Below are 20,501 nucleotides of genomic sequence, written 5' to 3' on the forward strand. Positions count from 1 at the left end.
TTTTTTTTTTTTGAAAAGGAGTTTTGCTCTTGTTGGCCAGGCTGGAGTACAATGGCACGATCTCAGCTCACTGCAACCTCCGCCTCCCAGGTTCAAGAGATTCTCCTGCCTCAGCCTCCCTGGGGATTACAGTAGCTGGGATTACAGTCATGTGCCACTACACCCAGCTAATTTTGTATTTTTAGTAGAGATGGGGTTTTTCCATGTTGGTCAGACTAGTTTCAAACTCCCCACTTCAGGTAATCTGTCCGCCTCGGCCTCCCAAAGTGCTGGGATTACAGGCGTGAGCCACTGCGCCCGGCCCTACACTCTTCCTTTCACATTTTGTTCTGCTTTGCTTAGTTTCCAAAATATGTGATGCTCTTTATACCTCTGTGCCTTTGAACACACCACTCTGTTGGAAAGGAACCCTTTTAACTCTTTTAGTTTACAAGACAACTGTTACTTCTCTGAAACTTTCCCTGAGGCTTTAAACAGGGTCCATCCTTTCGCTCTGGTCACCGTATATACCACACTGCAATGTGATCATTCATTTAAATAACTGGGTTTGCTAATGGGGCTTAACCTATTATGGTATGAAATATATCAGCTATGGTTTTGGTTTTCCTAGTAATTGTTAACAAATACGCTTGGTGAAACCATCCATAGTAGCAGGGTCCCTTGAAGACATTTCATTTTTCTTATATAACTGTTCAGTAACATCTAGTTATTAAAATAGTGTAATTTGGTTTTTAAGACTCCTTTTTCTTTCATTGTTGTTTCAGACAGGGTCGCACTCTATAGCCCAGGCTGAAAGGGTGCAATCTTGGCTCATGGCAGCCTTGATCTCCCATTCTCAAGCCATCCTCCCACCCCAGCCTCTTGAGTAGCTGTGACTACATGCCCGATTAATTTTGTTTCATTTCATTTTTATTTTCTACACAGACAAGATCTCACTTGTTGCCCAGGCTGGTCTTAAACTCCTGGGCTTGGCAGCAGGAGAGGGTGTGTTACCTTCTGAAAACTCAAGGCCCTCAAAGGTGCCAGGAAAAGCATACACAGTTTCATATTTTACTGAGATGGGCAGTTTAGAATGGCCACGAATGTCTGCTATAACATAAAGAATAGTTCACTATGAACAGATTAATATCCTAAAAACTCCATTCTTATTAAGAGAATGACCAGCTGGCCCATCTTTTAATCTCATTAATAAAAGATATATACTTGCTTTCCTTTTACTCTTTTGGAGATGAGGTCCTCTCAAATAGTCCAAGGACATTTCTGAGTGCTTAGGTCCGCATGGTATATGAGGAGGTGTGTGTATGTGTGTTTACAATTTTGTTTTTGTGTGTGTGGTTTTTGCTACTGGGGAAGAAAAATCACAGTGATCTCCACAGTAATGGCTTATACTGCAGTGTTTGTGAGCCCATTACTGGGAACGAAATTCTATCCTTTCTTCTCCATTTTCCAGAGCTAGATTCTTTTTGCTTTTCTAGCCTTGTATTTGCTCTTATTTCAAGGCTTGCTATTAAAGCCATGTTACCATCTAAGTACCCTAAAAAAGATAATGTTTTCTATTACCACCATCTCTACCTTCTCAATCCTTACCCCAAAATGTGTCTACTGGGCAGGCCATACCATCTAACAGAAGTGGTTGAAATGTCCCACCTGGGCTGAGCCCAAATTTAAAAATATGTATTCTTTTGTAAATTCTTCAATAAGATGACTTACAACATTTCCAATTTTAATCTAAGCATTTGGTCAGGAGTATCCACATGACAGTGTAATTGGAAAAATAAATGAATGTTTGCCTTTGGTTTCATTTTATTGCTTTTCAGAAGAAAGCCCCATATAATAATTTTCAGGTCCAGTTCTCTCCTCTCCAACCATGGGGTCAGGGGTGGGGTGCAAAAGGAGAGCTGGGAGGGGAGAGGAGAGGAGTAGTGGGAACTTCCTGCTATGTCTGTATCATTCTCTTATTGTAATGTCAGTGAAAAGAACCTCTGAAATGAGATTGATTTTTTAATCCCCGTTTGAATGCCTTAATTTTATAAAAATGATCTAAAGGCTGGCATACAGTGGTTTATGCCTGTAATCCCAGCACTTTGGGAGGCCAAGGCGGGTGGATCACCCGAGGTCAGGAGTTCGAGACCAGCCTGGCCAATATGCCCTCTACTAAAAATACAAAAATCAGCTGGGTGTGATGGCGGGTGTCTGTAATCTCAGCTACTTGGGAGGCTGAGGCAGAGAGAATCACTTGAACCTGGGAGGCAGAGGTTGCAGTGAGCTGAGATGGCGCCACTGCACTCCAACCTGAGCGACAAAGTGAGACTCCATCTAAAAAAAAAAACATTCCCAATAAAATGTAAAAAAAGAAAAAAGAAATACCCCGGCTGGGCCAGTGGCTCACGCCTATAATCCCAGCACCTGGGGAGGCTGAGGCAGGTGGATCACCTGAGGTCGGGAGTTTGAGACGAGCTTGACCAACATGGAGAAACCCCATCTCTACTAAAAATATAAAATTAGCCAGGCATGGTAGCACAAGCCTTTAATCCCAGCTACTAGGTAGGCTGAGGCAGAAGAATCGCTTGGATCCAGAAGGTGGAGGTTGTGGTGAGCCGAGATCACGCCATTGCACTCCAGCCTGGACAACAAGAGCAAAACTCTGTCGAAAGAAAGAAAGAAAGAGAAGAAAGAAAGGAAAGGAAGGAAGGAAAGGAAAGAAGGAAATGAAGGAAGGAAGGAAAGGAAAGAAGGAAAGGAAGGAAGGAAGGAAAGGAAGGAAGGAAAGGAAGGAAGGAAATGAAGGAAGGAAGGAAAGGAAAGAAGGAAAGGAAGGAAGGAAGGAAAGGAAGGAAGAAAGGAAGGAAGAGAAGGAAGGAAATGAAGGAAGGAAGGGAAGGAAGGAAAGGAAGGAAGGAAAGAAGGAAGGAAGGAAAGGAAGGAAGGAGGGAAGGAAGGAAAGGAAGGAAGGAGGGAAGGAAGGAAAGGAAGGAAGGAAGGGAAGGAAGGAAGGGAAGAAAGGAAGGAAGGAAAGGAAAGGAAGGAAGGAAGGAAGGAAGGAAGGAAGGAAGGAAGGAAGGAAGGAAAGGAAAGGAAAGGAAGGAAGGAAGGAAAGGAAGGAAGGAAGGAAGGAAGGAAGGAGGGAGGGAAATGCCCCAAATCTTTCAAATTAAAGTTTGGGAAATGAGACAGGCTATTTTTTTTTTTTTTTTTTTTTTTTTTTTGAGAGTCATTACTGCTGTTTTCCTCCCCTGCAGAGGGGGTAAAGCCCTGTGGAGGGGAGGAGGCCACATCTAGCATGGATGGCTTACATACCCTTGCTCCAGGAGGAGCCCCAGGGCTTCTCACCAGCAGGCTAATTCTGGCAGCTCCAATTTCATGCCATGGCCTTTGTGTCAGGCCACTCCAGTACCTGTTCCTACAATGTCACTAAATATCCTCTATGTTATAAATGGGATAATGCATTAAACCAACTCTTTGCCTGTGGCAAGGCCTGGGCTACCCTTGGAAGGATGGTGTTGAATGCAATGTTCTGGCAACAGGATGACTTTAAAGGAGGAAAAAAATCACTGGGTTTAGACCCCTCTGCCCTTCAAACCTCTATAGAAAACTATAGGAAAATGCATTGTGGAGGAAGGGAATCATTGAGTTATGGACCTTACTGCTTTGTCTGGCTAATTCCTATTCATCTTTTAAGACTCAGTTCAATGACATCTCCAGGAAGCCATCCTCACCCCTCTACACCTCTGTAACCCAATCCTTAGAATGGATTAAAGGCCCTGATTAAACATACCAGTTCCACTTCAATTACATCACTACCCTGCTATATTGGGGCTGTAACTCACACATGGGCAACAGAAATGTATAGTCAATAGGAAAAACGGAGCAGACTTTAATTTCAATACAGCATAAAGATGTGGTTTGGAAGATCCTACTGTGCTCTGTGTGTGTGGAGGTGATGGAGAGTTCATAAATCCAGTTCTCAGGATGAACTAAGAGGGAGGGAACCACGGTGGCTCTAGAGGTAAAGATGAAAGGAACTGAGCAGTGCGTTCCAGCTCCACGAACTTTGAGGAAAATGGGCCTTGTTCTCAGCACAAGTTCAGGATGGCAGACATACAGCCCAAAATGAAAATGGATTTTCAAGTGATATTACAAAGAAAAGATGACACACTGGCCTTTTCCTGATTAATCACAAGATTAAAAGCTGAAAAACCAGACCCAAGCAGCCTCCTTGCATAGATGAAATAATACACTCCAGCTTAAAAAGAAGTAATAGAAGGGCATTTGCTATTTTCAGTGTTTTTCTAAGTAGTTGTGAGCTATCAAAAGGGAGCGAGGCTTATCAAGGAAGGTAAATGGCCTTTAGCCCAGTGACAGGTCATTTCCTTAGAGATAACATCTGGGAAGGTTTCAGCTCCCTGAAAAGGAATATACAGCTTCCTGTAATTTTGTTTTTTTCACAGTTTAGTAGAGAGAAAAATTCATACCTTACAGATCTAAAGTGTTAGATAAGGTTCTGTTTCTGTCCACCTTCCTCGACAGCAGTAGACACAGAATGATAAACCAAATTGGTTACCATGGAGCTTACAAAGCTTTCAAGGGGTGACCACAGGAGGCCAACCTGTTTTCTGAGATCTTTGGGCTCTTGCGAGTTCTAGGTATTCCTCACTCTTACTGTAAATTAGGTGCCTTGGAAAATGCGAAATTGCCGTAAGTTGGTTCTCATGTAATGAGGTGGAAGACGCCGGGGATGGATTTGAGAGGAATAAGCTCAACACAGGCTCACTGGATCAATTACAACCAAGGGATGGGGATGCAGAGCTCGGAGTGTGTAGGAGGCTGTGATTCAGGGAAGGCGGACTGGATTATACCTCACACTTAATTTTTGCAGCATGATATGTTTTAAAGCATATGTGTAATGGGCCATAACCACAAATTCAAACAAATATGGTTTCTTAAGTAAATTAACCCAATGGGTAAAAAAGGGGTGACTTCCATCCAGGGAACTCCATTTTTAGGTCTGCTTAAGTGACTAACCTAAGATTTTGAGTAAACTCTTCAAACTTTCTGAGCCTCTTTTTCCCCCTCAAGTGCCAAGTGGAGATATTTAGACATCAGCACTTTTTCAGATACACAAATGAAGAATGTAGCTTTAGACAACTGGGGAAATAATGTGGGATCCCAACATAGTACAACCTGCACACAGATCCCCTAAGAGCCAGCCTCACAATCAAATGGCAGAACCTTTTCTTCCATGTCTCTCGAGCCGTGTGCAGCAGGAAGTTAAAACTACTGGGCACCAATAAATCCTTTAATAGAAATAGCTATCAAAATCTGTTTAAACCATCTGTTTCTCTGGCTATTTTTCCTCCCAGTGTTTTTCTTTCATGTGTTCTTTGCTAACAACAACCAAAAGAATCTATTCTAAAATAACCAAGATGTTATGACTAAAAATGCTAGAGGTATATATCCAGTTTATGAGAGAAATTGCTTTCTGAAGAGGAGTTAGGTTTATCTCGTGTGGAGGAAGACAACATTTCCAAAAATATTATACTTGCACTAAGAAAATAACCAACTACTTTCATTAAAAGGGAATGCAACAAGATTTGTATTTGTTCCTGTAATTGAATTTAATGCTGCTGAAATTTGTCAGGCCTGAAAGCAGTTGAAGTTTCAGATCATATTTTTACATTGGTGAAAATTGCCTAAGAAATTGTCTGTCAGGCAGTACAGCGTAGGTCTTCTGCTAAACTTAAAAGGATCAAGGATCACGAATCAATCATTGTATGTACTTGTCTAAGGCTTAGCACCAGTGAGTGCCTCTGGGGATATTTTCTTTGGAGAGGAAGACTCTGTGAGACACTCACTGTTTATGGAGTGGCCCTACTTCTGACCTGTCTAACAATTCACTCTTTTCCCTTTGGTGTCTCTTGTGTAGAGACTGGTGACCATAAAAATGTGGAGTCATGTATGGTTTCATTTCAGCCAATAGTTTTGCAACTGTTTTTTTCCTTTCTAGAGTGAAGGAGTTTATGATCTCATCTATACACCTCTAAGTCTCATTCTCTTAATAGTTTCAGATTTTCCACAGAAGTTCCATTACATATTTAAAATGTCTTTTTTGTTGTTGTTGTTGTATGGAATCTCACTGTCGCCCAGGCTGAAATGCAGTGGCACGATCTTGGCTCACCGCATCCTCTCCCTTCCAGGTTCAAGTGATTTTCCAGCCTCAGCCTCCTGAGTAGCTGGGATTACAGGCATGCACCACCATGCCTGGCTAATTTTTTTGTATTTTTAGTAGAGACAGGCTTTCGCCATGTTGGCCAGGCTGGTCTCGAACTCCTGACCTCAAGTGATCTGCCCGCCTCAGCCTCCCAAAGTACTGGGATTAGAGGCATGAGCCACTGTCTTTAATACGCCATTCTGTGTCTCTCACCTGGGTTCACCTTGGTTGATGGACATATAAATCTCCCAAGAATTCTCCTCTGGGATGGCACCATGCGGTATGAGTAAGCTCACCCCTAAAATGGAAAAAGCCAACAGGTTATTCATAGAGTTTTCCAATTATCTTGAAGTTCCTCACTCAAGTATCTTACAGATACTTGAAAAACAAGCTACTTTCTCATGGCAATTTATGAAATCTCAATCTTTGGAAAGTTTAAGGTTCAAGATTATAACAGGAAAAACATTGTTTTATAACAGTGACATAAAGAAGGGCATATTATTAAACTGAGTACTCAGATTACTTTTTTAAAATTTCAAGTCATCCCAGAATTAATTATTTTAAAAGATTGAGTGTTCTAAGACCAGGCAGTATTAAACATATCTGAGAATGTAAGAGTTTATCCACGCATCACTTAATCTGCTCCAAAATTTAAAAAAGGTATTTCTCTATTTGTTTATTTCCTGCAAACCTACATGAAATGATGGAGAGGAAGCTGTCTTACCAATGGTGCATCTGGAAGCAAGGTGAAGGTGGTACTCAGTGGGGTGTTGCATTTTGTCAAGAAAAACAGAAAGTGAAAGTATCTGATGTGCTCAGGAGCCTTATAGGTTATTGTGCATCCAGTATGACCCTTTCTAGCAAACAAGCTAGAAAGGGTTAAGGTGAAAGGTTACTTAACCAGAGTCATGTCAATGTCAGATTGAAAAAACTAGCAGCCTTCCTTACATAAAATCATACAATGCAGGAAGGGAAGGCACAGGAAGCCACATCTCACTGCATCTTAAAGGTCCTCTCTTTCCTCTATGAAGAAAATACTGTACCTTGGCCAAGAGAGAAGAGTCTAAGGAGGGCAGGGATTCTCTTTAATGTAGCTTCTTGAAGAACAGAAATTATAACAAACTGTCTCTCAGACCACAGTGCAATCAAACTAGAACTCAAGACTAAGAAACTCAATCAAAACCGCTCAACTACATGGAAACTGAATAATCTGCTCCTGAATGACTACTGGGTACATAACAAAATGAAGGTAGAAATAAAGATGTTCTTTGAAACCAATGAGAACCAACATACAACATACCAGAATCTCTGGGACACATTTAAAGCAGTGTGTAGAGGGAAATTTATAGCACTAAATGCCCACAAGAGAAAGCAGGAAAGATCTAAAATTGACACCCTAACATCACAATTAAAAGAACTAGAGAAGCAAGAGCAAACACATTCAAAAGCTAGCAGAAGGCAAGAAATAACTAAGATCAGAGCAGAACTGAAGGAGATAGAGACACAAAAAACCCTCCAAAAAAATAAATGAATCCAGGAGCTGGTTTTTTGAAAAGATCAACAAAATTGATAGACCGTTAGCAAGATTAATAAAGAAGAAAAGAGAGAAGAATCAAATAGATACAATAAAAAATGATAAATGGGATATCACCACCGACCCCACAGAAATACAAACTACCATCAGAGAATACTATAAACACCTCTACACAAATAAACTAGAAAACCTAGAAGAAATGGATAATTTCCTGGACACTTACACTCTCCCAAGACTAAACCAGGAAGAAGTTGAATCCCTGAATAGACCAATAGCAGGCTCTGAAATTGAGGCAATAATTAATAGCCTACCAAAAAAAGTTCAGGACCAGATGGATTCACAGCCGAATTCTACCAGAGGTACTAGGAGGAGTTGGCACCATTCCTTCTGAAACTATTCCAATCAATAGAAAAAGAGGGAATCCTCCCTAACTCATTTTATGAGGCCAACATCATCCTGATACCAAAGCCTGACAGAGATACAGCAAAAAAAAAGAGAATTTAAGACCAATATCCTTGATGAACATCGATGCAAAAATCCTCAATAAAATACTGGCAAACCAAATCCAGCAGCACATCAAAAAGCTTATCCACCATGAACAAGTGGGCTTCATCCCTGGGATGCAAGGCTGGTTCAACATATGCAAATCAATAAACGTAATCCAGCATAGAAACAGAACCAACGACAAACACCACGATTATCTCAATTGATGCAGAAAAGGCCTTTGACAAAATTCAACAGCCCTTCATGCTAAAAACGCTCAATAAATTCGGTATTGATGGAACGTATCTCAAAATAATAAGAGCTATTTATGACAAACCCACAGTCAATATCATACTGAATGGGCAAAAACTGGAAGCATTCCCTTTGAAAACTGGCACAAGACAGGGATGCCCTCTCTCACCACTCCTATTCAACATAGTGTTGGAGGTTCTGGCTAGGGCAATCAGGCAAGAGAAAGAAATCAAGGGTATTCAGTTAGGAAAAGAAGAAGTCAAATTGTCCCTGTTTGCAGATGACATGATTGTATATTTAGAAAACCCCATTGTCTCAGTCCAAAATCTCCTTAAGCTGATAAGCAACTTCAGCAGTCTCAGGATAGAAAATCAATGTGCAAAAATCACAAGCATTCTTATATACCAGTAAGAGACAAACAGAGAGCCAAATCATGAATGAACTCCCATTCACAATAGCTTCAAAGAGAATAAAATACCTAGGAATCCAACTTACAAGGGATGTAAAGGACTTCTTCAAGGAGAACTACAAACCACTGCTCAGTGAAATAAAAGAAGACACAAACAAATGGAAGAACATACCATGCTCTTGCATAGGAAGAATCAATATTGTGAAAATGGCCATACTGCCCAAGGTAATTTATAGATTCAATGCTATCCCCATTACACTACCAATGACTTTCTTCACAGAACTGGAAAAAACTGCTTTAAAGTTCATATGGAAACAAAAAAGAGCCCGCATTGCCAAGACAATCCTAAGCCAAAAGAACAAAGCTGGAGGCATCACGCTACCTGACTTCCAACTATACTACAAGGCTACAGTAACCAAAACAGCATGGTACTGGTACCGAAACAGAGATATAGACCAATGGAACAGAACAGAGCCCTCAGAAATAATACCACACATCTACAGCCATCTGATCTTTCACAAACCTGACAAAAACAACAAATGGGGAAAGGATTCCCTATTTAATAAATGATGCTAGGAAAATTGGCTAGCCATAAGTAGAAAGCTGAAACTGGATCCTTTCCTTACTCCTTACATGAAAATTAATTCAAGATGGATTAGAGACTTAAATGTTAGACCTAAAACCATAAAAACCCTAGAAGAAAACCTAGGTAATACCATTCAGGACATAGGCATGGGCAAGGACTTCATGTCTAAAACACCAAAAGCAACGGCAACAAAAGCCAAAATTGACAAATGGGATCTAATTAAACTAAAGAGTTTCTGCACAGCAAAAGAAACTACCATCAGAGTGAACAGGCAACCTACAGAATGGGAGAAAATGTTTGCAATCTACTCATCTGACAAAGGGCTAATATCCAGAACCTATAAAGAACTCAATCAAATTTACAAGAAAAAAACAACCCCATCAAAAAGTGGGCAAAGGATATGAACAGACACTTTTCAAAAGAAGACATTCATACAGCCAGCAGACACATGAGAAAATGCTCATCATCACTTGCCATCAGAGAAATGCAAATCAAAACCATAATGAGATATCGTCTCACACCTGTTAGAATGGTAATCATTAACAAATCAGGAAACAACAGGTGCTGGAGAGTTTGTGGAGAAATAGGAACACTTTTACACTGTTGGTGGGACTGTAAACTAGTTCAACCATTGTGGAAAACAGTGTGGCGATTCCTCAAGGATCTAGAACTAGAAATACCATTTGACCCAGCCATCCCATTACTGGGTATATACCCAAAGGATTATAAATCATGCTGCTATAAAGACACAAGCACACGTATGTTTATTGTGGCACTATTCACAATAGCAAAGACTTGGAATCAACCCAAATGTCCATCCGTGACAGACTGGATTAAGAAAATGTGGCACATATACACCATGGAATACTATGCAGCCATAAAAACGGATGAGTTTGTGTCCTTTGTAGGGACACAGATGCAGCTGGAAACCATAATTCTCAGCAAACTATCACAGGAACAGAAAACCAAATACCACATGTTCTCATTCATAGGTGGGAACTGAACAATGAGATAACTTGGATACAGGAAGGGGAACATCACACACTGGGTCCTATTGTGGGGAGGGGGGAGGGGGGATAGCATTAGGAGATATACCTAATGTAAATGACGAGTTAATGGGTGCAGCACACCAACATGGCACATATATACATATGTAACAAACCTGCACATTATGCACATGTGCCCTAGAACTTAAAGTATAATAATAAAAAAAAAAGAAATGAAATAGAGAAACAACAAGATCCTTACAAAATAAAATCTGAAGGCACTCTCCTATTCTTTGAGTAAGGCAGCTCTCACCTTCTTTTCCTTTCATTAGAGCTAATGTAATCACTCAGAAAACTTTCAGGTTGTTATTGTAATTTAAATCTAGAGATGGCAGGCTTTCCTGATCTCCTTCTATGTGCCTGTTAGCAGCTACAAAAACAAAAAATGTAAACCTCATTGCAAAACAAGTTATTTATGATTCCCATTATAAGCATTATTCAGTAATATGCTAGTTATCAGTATCTTTCACCAGCACTAAGAATAAGGCACATTTAAATCTTGGTTACAGCTTTGTAGCATGGAGATCCATTTATGTTCTGGACCTTAATGTCAACAGAACTATAATGGCCACACTTAGAGAGGCTCTTCCCTCTATTGTCTATTCTTCCTTAAATGTAGTTGCCAAATGAAGGGGCCTCCATTATAACCCTCCCTGCTGCTAACCACAAGTTGCAATACGTAGGACATCCAGTGTGCTTGGAAGTCAACCTGAATACACGCCCTTGACATTCTGTCTTCTCTTAGTTTGACTTAAAACTTCCTCTCTGCTGCTGCTCTTTCAGGCTGTCTAGGTCATTATGATGACAGAGACATGCAGTCTGAATTCTTCCAACTTGGAAGTACAGGAAACAATCATCAAGCAATAATAATAATATTAAATCAATTACATTTATCACAATGCCACTCATGGAGCAGGAAGCCAATAAACACATCATGAAGATATAAATGAAACAGGATTCAAAATTCTTAGTAAAAATGCCAGGTTCCGAGACATGTTAGCTTCTGTAGATCATCATAGCCTGATGGCCAACTCTCATAACAAATTGAGGAAGAGCTGTCTGTGCAGATCACACCTTATTCCTTTCAAGTTGGCTTAATTCTCTGTCTTTAGATTGAGACATTATTCAGAATACTCCTAAATTCAACCTGAATCTATAGGATCACTGGAGCTTTAAATGATTTTTCTCTCTTCAATCAGAAATGGTGTTATCTTTCAAACATACTTCTCCTGCTCCTCATGCCCGAACATGCAAATACTATGTGGAGTCTGAAATAGTCATACACAAAGGCACGTGGGGAGTGGCAAATTACAGATCGTGAAGAACGAGAGACACTCTGAGACAGCTTTATGCCTATGATCCCCTAAAGTAGAATTCATTTCAATATGTCATTCGCCAGTTATCTCTGATTAAAGAAAAATATAATACCCCCATACTCCACCTGCTACCCCGACAGCCTTTTATTTGATATGACCACAGAAGCACCAGTCTGAGCTTCCTGTTTTATATTTGGAATAATAAATAATTTCTAGAGTGTGGAGACCACCCTAACCTTTTGGAGAAATCACTGCCAGGCACCATACAACAATTTAGGATGGATGGCATTAGAGCAATCTAATCTCAGTGCCTTGCTTTCTTTATACTTTTGCTCCCTAGGGCATATTTTACATTTATTTCCTGCAAATAACGAAGCATATGTTTTATTTCTCCACAGTTATTTTACATCAAACTCATTCCTAGTGAACAGCTTCAATCTTGTCCAACACTTCTTGTCAGGAGCTTTGAAAATGCCCCATTTCAGGGAGAAACTGTTTGGGAATCACTGACAATGCTGTCAGAACTTTTAGTTTTCAACATGAGTGCTGCTCGAGTCAGAGGTGAAGATAAATCTCTGGTTCATCATGATTTCATCTCGCTGTCTTTGATGAACAACAAACACCGCCAATGAAAGGGTTGGTCATGGCACTCCCTCTACACATGGATAAACAGATGCGCACACACACATATATACACTAAGAAAGGAGGATGCAAATAGAGAGAAGGAGTAATGGGCAGTTTATCAACTAATAACCACTGAGAGCCTTGTAAGTGCCAAGCAGGAGCTAAAAAGAGATAAAATAAATGCACAACTTAATGCACGGCTTTATATGATTCTGTATTTTTGTTTTTATGACATTTTTTTTAGAGACAGTAACTTCCTATGTTGCCCTCACTGGTCTCGAATTCCTAGACTCAAGCGATTTCCCCACCTCAGCTTCCTGAGTAGCTGGGACTACAGGTGTGTGCCACCACACCCTGCCAAAATTTGTATAATTCTGATACGTCCTATTCTTTTTGAGAGGGCAAGGGTGGTATTCTTTTTCTTTCTTCAGGACTCACATGTTTAGTTTATAGATTCTTACAGAAAAGTTAATTGGTAAATATGGCTGATTGACTCACTATCCATCAAGTCTCCTATTTGCCAGTTACCAACTGGAAGAATTAAATCATGCATAGTCATTCACACATTGACACACATACACATTTGAACCAAGATCCTTACCATGTCCTAAAACACTGACCAAGGAAGATTTAGAGAATTAGAAATTTAAAAAACAAAACCTTTCCATTACGGCTGCCATTGAGGGCTATTTTGATGAAGTAAAATATGTTTTGAAATGAAGATTTTAAGAAAGTAATTGCTCTAGGGGAGAACAAGACAACATTCATCAACTAGAAACGAATTTCAGTCTCCAGTCTCTAAGCTACTAGAGGGGTCAGTTAGCTAGAATGGTAGAATCAGACTAGTCCTATCACAGATTTTATTTATGGGATGAAATGCTTGATTTGAGAGGTTGGTTAGTTCTACCCTCCACAGATATAGAGACATCTGTCTAAACTATAATGTCCCTGACTCAATGCTGACCTGTTGTTTGATAAACACAGATCCAACAGATTCTCTTCCTTCTTAGCAGCCAGCAGATCACTACCTGCTTCAGTGCACTATGTAATTCTCATTGCTTAGAAATCCGAGCAGAAATTGACCTTGTCTACCATCCACTTAGGTCTTAGGCAGCAACTCTGAAAACTAATCCATAGAAAGGATATCATTTGGGCTGGATACCTTAAGTATCATGTCAAAACATCATGAAAATCTCCTCTCTTCCAGCCAAATGGAGGAAAAAATATGTGAGAATTCATTATACTGACACAGCCCTGGAACTGAAGTTTGAATTCAAAAGAGCAACTCCACAACGACCCCTCACGATTGCTCATCAGAGAGTAACACTATAGCAAGGGCTATGGAGTGTTCATTAGGTCAGTTACTGATAAGATGCCGTTTCACTAAATTATCTAAATTATCAAACTTATACATAAACCATGCTTACATGTAAACATGGGGCCCTGGTCTGTCATGCCAGAGAATTTTTTCAGTGCTTTCTGATCATGCCTAGGAAATACACTCCAAAGGGGCTTAAAGCCTGGGGACTACCCAAACCTTAGGCAAATATAGTTGTCAGCTCTAATAGGGAATCAAAGGGAGCATTCAGTCCATGCTGAGATGAAGACTGCAAAATCTAATCTCAGCGCTGGTTCTGGTTTGCTGTGTAAATCAAGTGGACTAGTGGAGCTGCAGTGTTTGCAGGTCTGATGAGGGGATGGTAAACATCATAAAATGAATCTGATGGGAAGTAACTGTGTAAAAATGAAACATTTATACGTTGGAAAATACACAAACACACACTTACCACCCACCTGTATTTGGCATTACTAAGCGCCCCCCTAAATGGCCAAAGACTCCAGTTGTCCTCAGTTCTGTCCTTGTGGGGAGTGATGACAGATTTTGGATGTAGGGTGTTTTGTTTCTGGGATGCATTGTACTAAAGCTGTGGTTGTTTCCATGGGGAAAAGTCCTGGAATGATTCTTGCCATGGTACTCAGCTCTCTCCGACACTCCCAGGGAAACCATGAATGAGCTCTGGACTTTGACTTTGATGTCCGACAAAGGGTTAAAGAGTGAGGACTCTGTCATGAGCTCCTTGTCCAGAGGGTCCTGCAGACAGATGGGTCCACTGTATGTCCGGCTCACTGTCAGATCTGGCTGCATGGCGGAATTCAGGAGCAGGGAGTTACCTGGTAAAAGAAAATTGATCTGTCACTCAGAAACTAAAAGGCTTCTCAGTTACCCCTGTACTTCTGCCTCTACAAACTGTACAACAGCCTGCATGGCTGCCAGCGGTTCCAATCCAAGCTAGCTCTTCAGGCCCACCCTGCCAGGTTAGGTGCTAGTGACTAGAACTTTTGAATCAAGAGCCCTGGCTTCCACAGTCCATTCTCTAAATGGCACTGACCCAAATCTTTCACTTTCCAGAGATCTTTCCTTGCTATCTTTTCAAAACAAGTATTTCTGGCATTCTCTCCAGCAACGAACTCAGGTATTATGGTTTATGTGATTATTTCAACTGGCAAAGAGAAGCTAAAATAACAACAACCAAAAAAAGTGGGGGGAGGATGGAGAAAGATGTTTTGCAGTTGAGTTTTGAGCAAAAATAACATCTGTTCATTTTAAATGGCAAGAGATGACACAGCACGGTGACTAGGTAGTGCTGTTTATAACAGAAGCTACTTTGGTTCCAGTGCATTTCCTATGGAATTCTGCATAGATTCTGGAGCTGGGGAGGAAATGATTTGTCCTCAGAGCAAAAGGGTCAGGGCATCTCATGAATCGCACCACATCTGAGTAGCTAATTTGCTGTAATAACTCATATGTCACTCTATGAGGGAAAGAATGCACCACCCAGAGACAGTGAGACGCTTAGATTCCACATAGGGAGCAGCTTAGTATGGTTTCCTTTCTGTCTCAAAGGGAAAAATATATATATAACATCTTTGCAAAAACATGAGAAATTGGGCTTTGTCATCTGCTAGGGCTCGCCAATTTTTTCCAAGCCAAATATTAAAAAGAAATGCTGTGATATTTTCTTGTGATGAAGTAATCTCATTTATTAGTAAATAACAAAATAACCCTCAGTCCCAAGCTTCCCACCCATATCAGTCTGTCAATGTGACATCTCAAATTGAAAGCCAAACCATATTAAACAATTTTCCTTTGGGGCCTGACAAAAATGTTTAAAGTATGATCTTTTTGAAAATGTTGCAATTCTGGGCCATATTGTATTAGCCTCTATTGTTTTTCCATTTTCATAATTTGCAGCAACACCAGCAGGGAATCTATCACCCTGATTTTTCCCACCTCTTGTTCTGATGCTCTAAGAATCCAGAGTAATAAAGGAAAATACACAAATTGGATGAAATAAATAATGCTATAGAGGTAAAGGATCCTTGATGATGTGTTTTTTGTTTGTTTGTTTGTTTTCCATGCATGGGCATGTTGTATCAAGACCCGGGCACAGGGAGTTGTGCTTTCTAGCAGGTCTGCACTGAGTTCTATAGGTGACCATTTTGCTCCTGTTCATGGTCTTCCCAGGCAAGAAGCAGGACCAAAACCCATCTTAGATTAGAAAAGAGTTTAGAACAGGAGATTCCATGGAGACCTCAAAAGCCCATATGCCTCAGTCACCTGGCTCTTTTATCTCAAGCCCTGGCCTCAGAAGTTTAATTTTTGGCTACGCTTAGAAGATCTGCCTAGCCTAAGTGATACAAGGAAGCAACAATATTTCCTAGAATGAGATAGCACTTGAGTGGGAAATGCCTGATTCTGGACATACGTACATATGATAGCATCCAGGGTCAGAGAAAATTGGCTGCCAGCTTGACTGAAGTCTGACCAGCGCCAGTTACGCACCCCTGGTCACCCCAATCTTCTCTTTGGAAATCCTTTTACAAGTCCCTGGTCTGTTCTGTGTATGGCATTCTATTTAAAAGGCCCAGTATTCAACTTGCTGGGACACTTGATGTATTGCTCAAAAATGGATCTAAGACAGTGGAGGCGAAAACCACATGATATCAGCATGAGGCAGATCACCATAATAAATACACAGAGAGTGATGTTTGCCAAAGTACTTTGCTTGTATCATTAGTTCTGTGATGTTCTTGGCCAAAAACAAAAATAAAACAAAACGGTCAGATAAGTTTGGTAAGACTCATACAGTCTTAAGAGATTCACAATACACATAAGTTGTGTTTAAGTGTAGGTAAGTCAGCACTCCCCAGACATGAGTAGGCCAGGGATCCACCCCTCTCACCTGCTGCCTGGTGCTCCATGGAAGACGCTGGCATCCTGTGCTAGGGTAAGAGGAAACAACCAGCTTCTAGAACTCTATTCACCGCATTTGTGAGCACCCATATGCCAAGGGCTTACCCATGTTGTTCCAGGTAATCTATCATCCTCACAAGAACACTTTGAGGTGAATGTTACTAACCCCATTTTATAGCTCTAAAACTTGAGACTAAGAGGATAACAGACTGACTGATAGCAGTTTTAGACTAAAATCTAACTTCAAGGCCTATGGTCTTATGCACAACACTGTCTCTCACACTAATATTGCCCCTCTATTTTCAAGTGTTATGGTCTAAGATATTTTATTACTTGATGAAAATATGTTGCTAGTTTTTTATGTAGCATAAAAATCAGTTCTTGACCCAGTAACTCATTCCTGTAATCCCAGCACTTTCAGAGGCTAAGGTGGGAGGATCATTGAGGTCACAAGTTCGAGACCAGCCTGAGCAACATAGTGAGACCCTGTCTTTAGAAAAAATAGAAATAAAACAAAAACTTAGCTTGGTGCGGCAACATATGCCTGCAGTCCCAGCTGCTGAGGTGGAAGGATCACTTAAGCCCATGGGTGGGAGGCTACAGTGAGCTACCATTACACCACTGCACTCCAGCTCGGGTAATACCACTTAAAAAATCAGTTCTATATTTGGGTTTATTTCCAATTCTCTACATATACTAAACTATATGTCCAAATGTAGGGGATGTGTCCCTTTTGAGGCCTAACTCTGAGGTGCCCAGAAGTGAATGGCAAGAGGGAAGGTACTCATCTCTCTGGCCATCTCTCAATTTTTTCCAGCATGCCTGTGTTTCCACTTCGGAAGCCTGTCTAGTCAATCACTGCCTTGCACTGAGACTTCGCTGTAGGCATCACTGATGCACAATAAACAGAAATAAAGGTGACGATATTGACGATGAGGGTCAAGGTAGAAAACTTCATCCTCTGAAAAGAGACAGTTTCATTTTTTTCTAAAATGAAAGCCGTGTATGTTTCATCCCCACCTTGCAATAAGGAATAGATTTGGTTCCTATAAGAGAATTAAATGACTCTGTTTTGAAAATGAGTATTGCTACAGTTTGACATGATAGATTTTCCTTCCCCCACAACTAAAGATTGCTTGGACTTGGCAACAGCTGAGAGTCATTTAGGCTGGAATTTCATTTTTTCCCCCTGGCTGGCTGACCCACCATCTATTCTCTAAAATTTGTTTACTTATTTAAAATAGAAATAACAAAATTACTCCACTTCATAAATAGGGTAATAAATATACCTGGGAGGTTGTGATATAGGTGTTAGTCCTCGGTCTTGAATAATCAATACTTGGGTTAACTAAATATACATTCTCAAAAGGACATTTTTAAAAAGAAGTATAATTTGAAATAAAATAACTCATTAGACTGACTGTACATCAAAAATGGAAATGCCTCATTGAAAATGTTGCTGATAATAAACCAAGATCCTCTTGTCCTTGTGGCAGACAAGGAGATAAGCAGACCACTTCACCCAGCCTGGTCTGTTCATGTGTGAAGACAATTTGGCAGCGGCTCCCCGTGCCAAGAGCTACCTTCACACGGGGCCCAGGAGAAGGCTGGGGTCCAGTGTGAGCGTAGTCTATGGTACTGAGGACGAGGTGTGGAGGGACCTACGCCGCTGACCTTGACGGACTGTTTTGAAGTTGAAGGTCTGGAAGCCACCTGTCAATGCAGAAGAGTCAATGACGTCCACGCCATAGTCACTCTGGCTCCGTCTATAAAGGGTGACACCAATGACCAGGACTGCAACAGCCACGACGGCAGCACCCAAGCCCGAGTACAAAGCAATGTCACTGGCATTCTCTATGCCTGAAAGACACAAGAGAAATCGTAAGTGACCAGCATGAGCACAAAACCAAAGAACCACTCAGGGATACAAAAGGAAATGCTATTGGATTTTTGGAGCTACTGCTCAGAGAAAATGCCAGATGTACAGTGAACACAAGTTGTACTCATTTTCACACAATAATCATATTTCTAAAATGCCGTGTATAAATGAAAGGGATGCTAGGCAAATATCTTAACTGCACTAAGGTAGCTTAGCATGTAATAGACTCTTGAAGATAATCAATTTTGCAAAGAAAATAGTATTTTTTTCTAGTAAGAGCAGACACCTCCTTAGTTTAGGATGTCATGTTTATCTGCAAAACACTTTTTATATTTTCCTTTTACCAGAGCGAGGGCAGACCCACACACAGTGGTAAAATATGGGTGATCTGCTCTGCTTATGTGAAACCTGGGGCACATGCATTTGCAGAGAGCAGTCTAGGGCAAGGAGATAACACAAAGTCTATGAGTTGAGAAAAAGACCAGAGTTCACAGATATGAATTTTAGCATTGGCACAAATCATTAAGAGTACACTGACAACATCAGTTTAGGGCATATAGTCATTATGAGAGAATTTTATTGTGGGATATGAAGGTCGTGGTCCCAGGTGCTGTTATGTCCATGGTAGATGTTTTCTGACACCAATTAAATGCTAGACTCTAATAATTTATTGTGGAAGAGGACGGGTCGCTAAGACGGCACATGCTGTTTCTCCCATACCTCTCCTACTCCATCCTATTGAATGCATGGGCAAAGCAAAAATAAAAGCGTTAGTTTGGATTTAGAATGTGGGTGCCTCCCCACCCCACGAGATGTGCTGTAGCTGCTTTTCACCCTTTTTCTAGAGGTGCGTTGGGTGTAGTTATTCCTGTAGCAGATCCATGATGGTTCCTGCAATACAGCACATGAGATTTATCTGAGATAACATAAGCCTCAAAGAGGTGTAATCTTAGAAGGTGTGTGAAAATGGAAGATGGCAAATGCTAACTACATAGTTAATCTTCCTACAGATTATGTGGTAAGTACACTTAATGGGTCCAAAAGTAATTACTCTGTCACCCCTGTGTTGGGCTTAGAGGATAAAATAAACCTATCATATGTTTACCTTGTAATTGTGCAGCACTTACTATGCATTCACCGCACCCTAATATGGTACTTATGTTATCAAATGAGTAATACTAACCACACAAGGAAAGTGAATTTATTTTCGACAAAGTTAGTGGAGTGTAAAATAAGGTGCTACCAAATTGAAGAGTGAACGAGGAAATCAAGCAGAACTGGTCCAGTAATAGGGCGATAAACACATAAAAATAATTCTCAAGTGAGAATACAACCATCAAAAAAAAACAAAAAACAAACAAAAAAAAAAAAAAAAAAAAAAAACCCCAGCATCTGAAAGGTCAGAGGTTTATCAAATACCTTTAATCGCCAGAACAGCATGATGGCTGCTCAGAAACAGGGTGTGATTTAGACTTCCATTCCAGCTTCATGATGATTCAAAGGTGAGAGAGACAGGAATGGAGCCTATTTCTCCAACCACTCATAACCATGGCTGAGATGATAAATGACCTCAGTTTCCACATGTGCCTCTGTCATGTGGGGGAAGAAGGAGGGCAGCTATCGTTCTTAAGCTCCCACCTTCACTCTACTCAATTAAGTACCTTGGAGGGAATAATTATTCCCAGAGCAGAGAACACAGAACACAGCAGATGCATCATGCCAGTGTATGGGAAGCAGTGAGGGAACTTTGGATTGAAACCAACTAGCATTTTCCCTCCCTTTCCTCCAGTTCCTTGGGCACTGCTGATGGATGACACTCTCACCTTAAAAAGTGTATCTGGGGAGAACACACCTGGTCAGCAAATGAGCACATACAGAGAAGCAGCCTGGCAGTGTGCAGAATGCAAC

At 40.7% G+C, this 20,501-nt stretch overlaps 1 protein-coding gene across 7 annotated transcripts in view; it reads right to left on the minus strand.

Moving 5' to 3' along the window:
- Window positions 1–20,501, minus strand: part of UNC5D (unc-5 netrin receptor D) — a 573,216-nt gene that overhangs the window by 59,727 nt on the left and 492,988 nt on the right. For 5 of the 7 annotated variants that reach the window (XM_050801680.1, XM_050801685.1, XM_050801684.1 and 2 more), the window contains 3 exons: window positions 18,389–18,574; window positions 14,254–14,631; window positions 6,422–6,506 (listed from right to left, as the gene is read on the minus strand). In XM_050801680.1, coding sequence (XP_050657637.1) covers window positions 6,422–6,506; window positions 14,254–14,631; window positions 18,389–18,574 — 649 coding nt within the window. The remainder of the gene's footprint in view (window positions 1–6,421; window positions 6,507–14,253; window positions 14,632–18,388; window positions 18,575–20,501) is intronic. The other 2 variants (XM_050801686.1, XM_050801683.1) reach the window with 1 other exon arrangement.

Source organism: Macaca thibetana, chromosome 8, assembly GCF_024542745.1.
Source record: "Macaca thibetana thibetana isolate TM-01 chromosome 8, ASM2454274v1, whole genome shotgun sequence".
NCBI classification, from domain to species: domain Eukaryota; kingdom Metazoa; phylum Chordata; class Mammalia; order Primates; family Cercopithecidae; genus Macaca; species Macaca thibetana.